At 37.8% G+C, this 12,053-nt stretch overlaps 1 protein-coding gene and 1 long non-coding RNA gene across 2 annotated transcripts in view; one reads left to right on the top strand and one right to left on the bottom strand.

Moving 5' to 3' along the window:
* Positions 1-1,879: 1,879 nt before the first annotated feature.
* Positions 1,880-6,046, bottom strand: LOC120522927. The gene is made up of 3 exons (XR_005632534.1): positions 5,558-6,046; positions 5,174-5,327; positions 1,880-1,926 (listed from the first exon to the last, which is right to left on the bottom strand). It is a non-coding gene; the product is annotated as an uncharacterized LOC120522927 (long non-coding RNA).
* Positions 6,047-9,422: 3,376 nt separating this feature from the next.
* The window catches only part of pla1a (phospholipase A1 member A), a 46,888-nt gene continuing 44,257 nt past the window's right edge, over positions 9,423-12,053 (top strand). Inside the window, exon 1 of the mRNA XM_039743715.1 lies at positions 9,423-9,630. Within this exon, the coding sequence (XP_039599649.1) occupies positions 9,567-9,630 (64 nt within the window). The 5' untranslated portion in view covers positions 9,423-9,566. The remainder of the gene's footprint in view (positions 9,631-12,053) is intronic.

Raw genomic sequence — 12,053 nt, 5'->3', positions numbered from 1 at the left:
TAGGCCAAAGTGGACGCCCGCCCCCACATAACACCTGGCTGCAGCAGATTGATGGGCATTTCCAGGGGGTGGGACTGGACCATAATGTCTCTCTGGGGGGTTTGTCAACCAGGATCCCGGCTGTTTCATCATGTGGTGGGTGCGACAATGTTCTGTACCAGTGTAAAACACCACGATAAACACTATATGGTCAGATGTTGGTGTAGACCTTACCATCACACCTATATTAGTTTGTTGGACATGCCTTTGCAAAACCATGGTCATTAATATGGACTTGACCCCAACTTTCAAGCTAAAATAGTCTCCACTGTTCAAGGAAAACAGCATTTGTGAGGTCAGGTACTGATGTTGGACGAGAAGACCTGTCTTGCAATCAGAACTCATTCCAAATATGTTGAGCACGGTTCAGGTCAGGGCTCTGTGCAGGCCACTCAAGTTCCTCCACACCAAACTCATCAATCATGTACACAGGAGCAATCATACAGGAACAGAAATGGGACTTCCTCAAACTGTTGCCACAAACCTGGAAGTGCACAGTTGTCTATAATGTTTTTGTTTGTTGTAGCATTCACTGGAACCAATAAGACTTTGAAAAACAAACCCAGAACATTTTCCTACCTTACCCCGAATTTTACAGTAGTCACTTACAGTCCAGAACGTGGTGTTCTACTGGAATTTGCCAAACCCAGATTCATTGAGCAGACTGACAGATAGTGAGGTGTAATTTATCACTTTACACGGTATATTTCTAGGTCCTCACAGTCCAATAGAAGGGTGCTTTACACCACTCCAGTCAATGTTTGGCATTGTAGTTGGACTTATGTGTGGCTGCTCAGCCATAGAAACCCATTTTTTGTATGTCCTGATGCACAATTCTTTGGTGATGTTGCTTCCCGATGCAGTTTACCTCTCTGTTCTGAGTGAAACAACTAAGGATAGGTGCTTTTTAGTTGCACACGGTGAGTCTGCACAATCTATCACTTTGTGGCTGAGTTGCTGTTGCTTCTAGAGGCTTCTGCTTCACAATAATAGTACTTGCTGTACAAATGACCAGGGCAGATTTAGCAGAAGAGAAATTTGATGTCCTGACTTGTGGCAAAGGTGGCCACCTAAACCAGTGCCACATTTAAAATCACCGAGCTCTTTGGTACTACCCATTCTAGTCTCAATATTTGTCAATGGAGATTATATAACTATGTGCTTGATTTTATTCACCTGTTAACAAAAGGTGTGTCTGAAACACCTGAACTCAATCATTTAGATGGGTTTCCACATCCTTTTGGTCATATTTTGCATGTTATTTCACAAACTGAATCATCATCATCATTGTTTTTAGCTGCTAATTATTTCTCATAATGTCTTCTATAAAACTTTTTCCCCCAGGTAATATGAAATTGATATAAAAAAATTTCAGAAATGTCTGTGCAGTAGAACACATTAAGAATATATTTTTCACAACATTAAAAAAAGAAATCAATACAGTATTTGAACATAGACGGTTAATGATAAAATAGAAAAGATGTAAATGGGATTATATAGAACTGTACTGAAAAATAAAACCAAAAAATCAGCAAAATTAAATTTGAATGATTCACATTGTCACAAGAACGAGACATGGACAGATAAAGGTTTGGGGCAGCCACCCGTATAATGCGGTATCCTGGCTGCAAAAGTCGTTTTAACAAATAATCAGCACTGAAGTGCATTAAACTGAGTCCAAAACAAGACTGAGGAAACAAAGGAAAAGGGGCAGGTTTTAAAGGGGGAGACAGGAAGTGAAGTCATATGGATCCGGCTCGTGGTCTTCCACCATTGGTTCATAGCCGGACGTGACATCAGAGGGACTGGAGCTGGTGTGGCCGACTTCCATTGGCTCAGTCCCGGAAGTGATGTCAGGAGAGCCAGGTGAAATCCCCTGGGAATGGTCTACAGGCAAGGGAGAAAAAGAGTCAGTGCACTCTGCCACACCCCGGCATGCCTCCGAACTGCCTTCACTCAAGCCCTTTAGCTGCCTCCCATGCGCACGTGTGTGACAACATACATCCAGCACAACATGTGTTAGAGACTTCCTATATTGGATTGACCCTATGCTGTTTAGGTATGGTGTCAATGACAATCCTCCTTATCACTTCTCTACCAATTAAAATAATAAATACAACAAGTTTGAGGGCAACAAAGTTTGGCAAAATATAATTTGGAATTACTTTTTACCATTCCACCTTCCCACTTTCTGACCTGGGAAACACTGGCCAGCTCAGCTAGTTTACATTTTAGTATGTTATTTTTTATTTAATGTCTTGCAAATTGCAAGGAAATATTACAAGGAGTCTTGAGTTATATAAATCTCTGTGTGTAAATGATCAGTAAGGGGTGAACTACCAAAGGATACTCAAAACACTTTACAGTACTTGGAAAAACACCATGCTATACTGGAAAATGAGATAGACGAAAAGCAAATATTACAGCGAAGAATCACCAAATCCATTAAACAAAATAAAATGTATTTTGAAAATCAATGATGGAAATCCAAAGTCGGTCTAGAAAAGGTCTGAAAATTATAATTGGGCAGAATTTAGAAAATATGTGACCTTTCCAAAAGCCACAAGCTTGTTGCTAAAAAAAAAAAATAAATAAATAAAAAATAAAAAACGTTTTCACCGGATCTAAAACCAATGATCTCAGTCTCCAAAACAAACAGGTCAGGGCGATGCTTTGTAAAAATCTCAGAAATGAATTGGGATGGAAGTCAGCATAGGTGAGGCAAAGAGATATCTGTGCCACATCAAAAACAGTGTAGTGGGGAAAGGGGACATACTGCATTAAGGTGGCTGCTGAGGTCCTGTTTCAAGAAGCTTTCTCCAGTTTTTTGTTTGCTTTTTAATGGTCAATGGTACTCCGCTTCCAGCAGTTTCTAAACCAAGCTGTCTGAGTGACAACTTTCCCAGTGGCACACAACTCTATACCAATAAAATGCTTTGAATGTTTGGTAAAAAACATCTTAATAATGTGGACTAAGCCACCAGTTTGCTTACTGTGAAAATATAAGCAAAGAGGACACCCTGCTTTGTTATCTTGCATTGTATCCACTCTTTTCTTCGTAAGCCTAGTTTCTGCGTCAAAGTACTACTTCTGTGTTTTTCTTCAGCACTTAATACTGTTGTGCCTCAAAAGCTGATTTGGAAACTGAACGGTATCAATGTAAATCTATATATTCTGGGTTCAGGATTTTCCTTTTAAATAGGTCACAAATAGTTCACACACACAGACTCCACCTGGTTGTGTTCTGTCTTTACTATTTATGCTCTGTACTAATGTCCTGAGACAAAACCTATGGTCGTCGGGTTTTCTAAAGAAATCAAAGTAATCGGATACATATCTATGAAAGATTAAAGCCCTTATTTCAATAGTTACTAATAATTACTTCAAGTGGACAGTTTATTGAGCTAGTACAATAGTACTTTCTCTGAAGGTCAAAAACTCTAAAGAAATAATATATGAATTTAGGAGGTGGAAGTAGGTATGGTCATTCCTTTCTTTTCTGGAAGATGAAGTTGAAACAGTGATTTATACTGAAAAGAACATATTGTGCACTGGAATATAAATACAACAAATAGTATTCTAAATGCAATTAGTGTCTTTTTTTCTGTGTAAACTCAGACTATTTAAATCTAATAAGAATCTCCTGCTGTTCTTTCATCACAGTGTGATCAAGTCTGTTATCACTTTCAGCTCAACTGCCTTGTTTAATAATCTGACAAACAATTAAAAAATCTCTACAGGTTACCAAACATGCAGCCAAAAGAGTTTGTTAGAGTCTGATGATAAAGAAACTGGAAATCACCTCAGCTAATGGCAGACACCCATTACAAACTGCAGTTACATTTAGCAAATCAGAGATGACAGCCACTTCAAAGACTTACACAATCCTCTCAAAAATTCCTTCCTCCCAAACACCATACATTTTGTTAGCAAAAAAATCCCCACAGAAGTAGGTGATAGTAGAGGTGTTAAACTTTTAGGGATTAAGAGTGTTTTCTTATGTGCTGTATGATGCGGTTACATGCACAGACCTTTTGGTTGGCAGTGGCTCAAAAGGGAGAAAAGGGGCACTTTACTGAACGGGGTTTGTTAGATTTTAATATTGGACACAAATTAGTTCCCACTTTTATATCTATGATTTTAATTTCTGTGTAACTTTAAGGCTATTATAATATTCAAATGGGCAAAAAATGATTTTCCACGATTGCTGATTACGCGAGATTATCAAAAAATGACATGACGAAAGAGCAAATAAAAGACTTCCCATCTAGTTACATGAACCTTAACAGCAAGAGTTCACATCATAGCACATAAAATCAAAGTTTCCTGTCCTCTTAAAAAAAAAAAAAGATTGTTTTGGGTCTGACACACTGTATAACCATTATTTTTTCTGCATTAGACTTTCAGCATGAAATTATTACAGTATGATCTAGAACCCTGAAATACAATGTTGATTTATTTTAAATATGCTCTATGTATTAAGATAGTTCAGTAACAAAAATAAGAGAAAAAAAATACCTTTTTTCTTTTTAGGTATGGTCATTTTTTGGTTTTTATAGTAAAAACTATTATTTAGGTTCTGTCTCCTGCATACTTGTACTAGAGGACATGGGTTAATAATAATAATAATAATAATAATAATAATAATAATAATGAATTCATTACAGTACATTTATATAGCACTTTTCAAGGTACTCAATCCACTTTACAAGGTGATTGGGGAGCCACTTCAACCACCACTAACTAATGTGCCGAACCCACCTGGATGATGTGAAGGAAAAGATAACCAAATATTAAAATAATGACAACATGATAATTCATTCAAACCGAACCCTTAATATAAAAAACAAATAAAACTGTACAGAAATACATCCTTCAAAATGGTCATGTTCCTAATTCATTGTGTGTGGTAATAGCTTTGTAAATTTTAATTCAACGTTACTCAATAGTTTTTTGAACATCAACACATTATTTGCTCATTCATATGCCTTTGTTACATCTCTATGTTACTACAGTTACAGTTAATTCATAAGACTGCTACGATTTTCTTAAATGATGTTTCCCTGCTTCTCAATAAAAGATATTTTTGTTAGAATACTTTTAACAAAATGAAAAAAATAAAACATCAGCCCACCTACTTCTGTCTTTTCACTTGAGTCTAAGCCAGTAACAACACAAGATGGTGCCCTGTTTCGGACTGGATGCCTGGTCATGGGAGTCCATGTCACTCTCACTCAAAACACACATTTCCAGAGTGACCAGAAAGAAACGCACTCTATGCTTTTGAACTGTGGGAACACATTGGAGTCAAAATGAAAACAATAAAATACAAAAGCAATAAAGGATAGGTATTTGCTTTAAATGTTAAAATCAAAACATCTAGTTCAGCTGTCAATAGGGTCCCCACCTTTAATGTAGGGAAATAAGGGTCAACCCCCGCCTCCCGTACCCAACCCCAAGGCGAGACTCCATAATACATATCGCTTTACAGAAAGACAACACATGGGCGTCGACTTACCCCTTGGGGTTTCGTTTAAAGCGAGACGTTTACGAAAATACAAAAAAAAAATCGCGTAACGCGTCTTTTGTAACTAGGGGACGTAATTTTTCTTGATGACTGATAATAGCTGTGTTTAACATTTTCACGTTCGCCATTACTTTCAGGTGAAACAGTGATCAAGTGATGAGTCCGATCTTACGTGTATGAAGCACGAGTGCCGTCGTTCTTGGACGCCAAAAGACATCATTGTTTCGCAGACTAGTTCTGTTTATTATGAAGGTCTGATCTCTGCTACACCACAGGAAGGACAAAACAATCGCTGGTATCAGAAGTTACTCCCAGTGATTTGTGCGCGCTAACGGTGGTCAAGGAATAATCCTGTCAATAAGAAATCATCTCAGTGATATGATGATGTAGAATCAACAGATCGGTGCCGACTTGTCTCCGGTGAGCTATTTACCAAAGAGGACGAAGTGCAGCACGCTAATGACTCAATGACTCGGGTACACAAAACGTATCTGGTCTGGCGTCTGCAAATAAATAAACAAATAAATAAATATATGGAGGAATATTTCGGACAAAATGAAATAAATAAATAAATGCGTAAATAAATAAAAGTACTGTGAAATGTGAGCATAAATAAATAAATGTGTCATGAAATGACAGCCTTAATAAATAAATATGTCATGAAATGAGAGCATAAATAAATAAATGTGTCACGAAATATGTTTTCGTTGCTTATTTATTTATTTCATTTTGTCCGTAACATTCCTGCAAACCGTCATGAAATACGGCTTGAAATAAAACTGTCACTTTCACTCATCAAAGTTGAGAGGGTGGGCTCTAACACGCCCTCTAGTTACTGATTGGTGAATCGATAGCACAAGAATTAATTAGAAAAATGCTTACTACTGCCGATTAAATGGATTCTGCCGAAGATATTACGTATTTCAGAGAGAGAATTGAAGATTTATCGGAAGAAATTACAATGTTGGCGGCCCTTTTAGAACTGAGTATTTGACCCTTGTTTTACGAGTAGAAAGTCAGTTGCATATTCGCAGCTACTTTTTCAAACAACTGTACAGCTCTGATCAGTGGTAAAGTTGTTCAGTTCAAAATATTAGGTGGAGCTGCTTTGGGCATTCCATGTCAAAGTACCTAAACTAATACAGCCGTTGCAGCTTACTGTATATCAAACTGGCTCATTCGTCTTGTGATCGTCTTCTCCAATACACCATATAGATCTGCAATCTGTTGTACTTTTAAACCGCATAACAGAAGGTGTTCTATTGACTCAGCTGGAATGTCAAAGGATGGACGTCCAGAGCAGGGTACTGCATCACCTGAACTGGAGTGTAGTAGAGTCCGTTCCACCTGTTCTTCGATAATTTCAAAAACAGTTTCATCTATATCGGAGTCTAAAAGGGCCGCCAACATTGTAATTTCTTCCGATAAATCTTCAATTCTCTCTCTGAAATACGTAATATCTTCGGCAGAATCCATTTCATCGGCAGTAGTAAGCATTTTTCTAATTAATTCTTGTGCTATCGATTCACCAATCAGTAACTAGAGGGCGTGTTAGAGCCCACCCTCTCAACTTTGACGAGTGAAAGTGACAGTTTTATTTCAAGCCGTATTTCATGACGGTTTGCAGGAATGTTACGGACAAAATGAAATAAATAAATAAGCAACGAAAAACATATTTCGTGACACATTTATTTATTTATGCTCTCATTTCATGACATATTTATTTATTAAGGCTGTCATTTCATGACACATTTATTTATTTATGCTCACATTTCACAGTACTTTTATTTATTTACGCATTTATTTATTTATTTCATTTTGTCCGAAATATTCCTCCTTATCACTGTATATTTTATACACTTAATTTGTGGATTTTCTCAGTTTTATTTCCATTTACTTATGTGTTTTAAATTTTGGCAAAGGGTATTAAGGTGACTGTCATTGCACCAGGGTTCAGGTTCTCATTTATTATTCTACTTAGGCTTCATTTGTGCTGTTGTAGCCATAGTGAATTACGGAGCAGGTACTTATATGCTTAGGAATGTGAAGGAAATCGGTTGCAACTAATATGAATTAACTTTGTTAGTTTTGAAATCTATGCATTTTTAAACCTGCTTAATTCATTATAGAAGTGGGGCGGGCAGAACTTATCCTAGCAGCCTCAGATGTAAGGCAAGAATAAACCTTAATTAGGGAGCTGGTTTATTGAAGAGAAGCACAGAAGGTTTGCTGTTCCAGTGCTTAGCAAACTGTTATTTGCCTTTGTGGACATTAACAGCACAGTACTCTGAATTTGAGCTGTCCAGTACAGCGTCTCACTTATATCTCACCCAACCATGTTGCAGTCCTCAATCAGTCCAAATTGAATGTCTTTTGGATGTAGGGAAGCCCGCAAGTGTATGGAGAAGGTACTTTCACGTTTGGGGAGAATATGCAAACTCCACACAGAATGTGAGCGGACACAGGAATCAGACTCACTGCCCTGGAGCTATAGAAGCAGCTGCATTAACCACTACCCCTCTTTGCCACTCTCTTTTCTTTTAGCCTCTGATTAATCAAAACTGATAAAGACTTTAATTATTACCTGTATTTCTGTTTTCTCACCCCTCATGTGTTATGCTTCTTCATTAAAATACTGTAAGCAACAGAAAAAACTAATATATTCATGGAAGTAGTAACATCACTGTAATTACTTTGATTGTATACAGCAAAATAATTCACCCTCTCCTCTGCAATATTTCCCAGCTTCTTCTGCTGTTTCCTAGATGAGAGATATAATCCCTCCAGCGCAGGTTTGCCAGACGTCCCGATATGAGCGGGACTGTTCCGAGTTCAACAGAGTACCGCATTGACTCAAATCCCGATTGATCAAAGCAGGAAAAAAAAGCTGAATTCAGTTTTTATTACTAGTCAAAGTGGCTCGCTAAATTTTTGTACACAACCTGGCGTACAACCTTTTATGAACACAATTTGTAACTGTCAACTGAATCTGAGGGTTTGGATCGTGTGTATGTGTTCGTGAACGTCGTGTGCTCTTGTCCTACATTTCTCGTGCTCATCATGGTTGCTCGTGCTCGTGTACAATTCATTTTAAAAGTGAATTGATTCTGATTTTTCGACTGAGTAGTCTTATCAAAATGTAATTCCTTTGAATGTATGTAATCAAAAGGTGATTTTATCTAATCAATATGCAATAACTAATTTCTGCGAGTGATCGTTCAAAGTGTACCATTGTGATTATTTTGTGACTATTTTATATATGTTCTCTTCTATATACTGTAGTAGTTATTTACATATATTTATAGATTATGCATGCGTATTTACCTATAATTGTAATTAAATAAAAATTATCTATTTTTTTGTCTTCCATAGTTCCTCGACGTCTTTTATTTGGTCGCTCCAAATGGTGGCTGTCCCGATCTGTGATTTTGGAAATCTGGCAGCTCAGCGTGTCCTGGATGTGGGTGATAGCCACAGGAGCTAAACAGAATTTGAAGTCGAATTACTGCTTTTCTAAGGCAAAAGGTGGTCTGTGCACGTAGTTAGGGAGCCACGCAGCCACACCATGATGATAGTCCAAAAATAGAGGAAGTCTACTTGTCTAATGTCTAGTTAGGGCAGCTATTCTTTACAAAGCAGAAGGACAGCATGAGTCACGTGTACTTTTTCACATATAGCATTTTCGTTTTTACACAATCGTTCAAAAACTGTTATATTTGCATTTCTGCATCAACACCGACTGTAATGTTTGAACTCTTTTTATTACACATAAACTTTTCGGACGATTCCCAAAATTTCATCCCAGCCGCATAAGCAAATAAACTGAGGTTGAAAAGGAAAGGGGGCGCTACGCATGCGCAGTGATACTGGCTGCGCGATTTCTTTTTTTTAATTGCGGGTCTGGCCAAACTGAGAGAAAGAACAGACATAAATGTTACATTGTTTTTTCTTTCAGTACTGTTGTTGACAAAATCAGCAACAATAAATCGCGCTCGCGAATATGCTTGCAGTTCGAAGAGATATACTACTTCTGTGGGGATTTGTAATTTGTTACCATTTGTCAGGTAAGTGCAGAGTTTTTCCAATGAAGCCAAGTGATAGGTTAGGTTTTTTTTTTTGTATTTTAGTTATCTTTATTACATCATATCATATCCCCGCTTGACTTTTTTCTTGTGTGTAAACAGATCGGATATGCAGTTCAATGAGTTGTTTTAATTGCCAGGAGTATTTCATGTGTTGCTCGATTTCTAACTAGAGGAAAATAAGCCCAGGGGGTTTTACTTCTTCTTAAGAACGAGATACAGATCCTTTTTTTATCAAATTAAGGCATCAGAAAAAGAAAAATACCCCAAATTACTTTGACATTTGAGAAACATTTCATGCTGCCTGTCCATCTTTTTCATAATCCCGATTTTTCCAAATCAGTTTTTATCAGATGTCGAAGTTTATACCGTGGAGAACCCACGATTGACGAGCGGCAGTGCATAGTAATGGGGGAACTTGATTTACAGTCGCCAGATAGCTTAACGCGGATGTCTTTGGAGGAATTCAGAGTTCATGAATGTACAGTAAATAGACACATTAGCATAGGGAGAAAGTTCAAGTCCACAGAGGGATTTTAACCTAGCTGGAACTCTGCTAATCAGCATGCCACGCAAACTTGTTTCGGTGTTTTATTAACCACTGTAAATATAAACTGAGTACAGTCATCATACAAAGAGCAATAACATCGGAAATATTAAGTGTAAATGAAGATTTAATATAGACCCTAGATAAAAAAACGAAAGTGGTTTACTGGGTAAAGCTGATTCTGTTTTCCCTAAAATGGACTTATTGTTACCTGCAAAATCCTGATTAACATGTGTGGCGTTTGCATGTTCTCCCTGTGTTTGCATTAGTTTCCTCTAGATGCTCCGGTTTCCTCTCACTGTCCAAAAACATGCAGGTTAGGGGAATTGTTGATACTAAATTGGCTCTAATGTGTGGTTGGGGTGGGTGTGTGTGTTTGCCCACCGATGGATTGGCGCCCTATTCTGGACGCGTTCCTGCTTTGCGCCCTATGTTCTTTGGGATAAGCCCTAAAAACCAAACGACCCTGCTCAGGATTAAGTGGGTTAGAAAACGGCGGGCTCACTGACTAGAGTAATGGCCCTATTCAATGTTTCGATTTGATAGGATGCAATTGTCAACGAAACGGATCAACTTAAGTGCAATGGTAAGGACGGGTGTTCTGTTTAAAACATGATCTGTTGTAGAAAGTAAGCTTCGGTTCCGATTAGTCCATTTAATCTCAGCCTGCAGGAAAATGAGACGACTCGAAAATTTGTCGTGCCTCTCTATCTGACACGCAAGCTGTCTAAACAAAGTTAAAAATGCTGATTTCAGAATTTTGAAATCGAAAAAGACCGATTAAATGTTGAAAAAAGACTTGCTGTAAAGTGAGTACTTCCCGCGATCTCGGCTCCAGTGTCTCCCGCGAACAAAACACTTGTTTCTACTGTAGTGCCCCCTGGAGGACGTACGTAAATATTCAGTCCTGTCGTGGCATTGAACACCACGCTGCACACGAATACGTACACGTGGGACGATAGACCCTATGTAGTCCCCAGGGCATATGCGTTTCAAAAAACTGTGCAAGGGTTTTAACGACCGTAACAACGCATTACATCTGAATTGCTGAGGATTCAACTTGCGTACAAATTTTGGACAAGTAATGAGTTAATGTCGCTCATCTACTGCCACAAACTGTGAAAATGTGTGTTTTTTTAAAATTGTATTAAGTACAGGAAAAATAAAAATGGCAAACAAACAACATACTAACGACGAGACGCTTCTGTTTTCAGGTCAAAATTTTGTCACTGCATGAAATAAAACTGGAAAAAGAGCTAAAAGGAAAGAAACTGACAAGTGGGGTACAGAAGATTTTGAACACGAAACTATACAGAGAATCAGTTTTTCTACAAATCTCGTTTCTTTAATAACGGGAGCGAAAAATGTTTAAAGTTTAACGAACGCTATACCACAACATAAACTTTGAGTTGCAAATATTATCAGTGCTGACCTAACCAAACTGGGGCCCAAATCTTTTAAGGTCCCCCAAAAACCACCCTGCCTCTCTCGGAATTCACTATATTAGTAATGAATTAACAAAGAAGCACACATCACAAACTCAACTATAACTTTTAACATCAAAGGCAGATGCTTTTTTTAAAAAATAATCAAAACTTGAAAGTCACTGTTTATGGGTTTCTTCAGTCTTTTTATTGCATATCACAACAGCACATGTTTACATCATCTAAAGGCAAAGTCACCTGTCATGTCACACATAATAGCTTCTGTGCAAGGTCTGAGTTGATGCTGATGATAGCCAAGCTGCTTATTTATTCTTGTGTTATGGATGACCTCATGTCTTAATGAGCTTAAGTCCTGAAAAACAGTTAACTGGAAGAGTTGCTGAAGTCTGGAGGTCAACCTATAAATTTAGATT

The sequence above is a fragment of the Polypterus senegalus genome, chromosome 2, assembly GCF_016835505.1.
Source record: "Polypterus senegalus isolate Bchr_013 chromosome 2, ASM1683550v1, whole genome shotgun sequence".
Taxonomy (NCBI): Eukaryota; Metazoa; Chordata; class Cladistia; order Polypteriformes; family Polypteridae; genus Polypterus; species Polypterus senegalus.
This window is presented reverse-complemented; position numbering and strand designations above follow the sequence as displayed.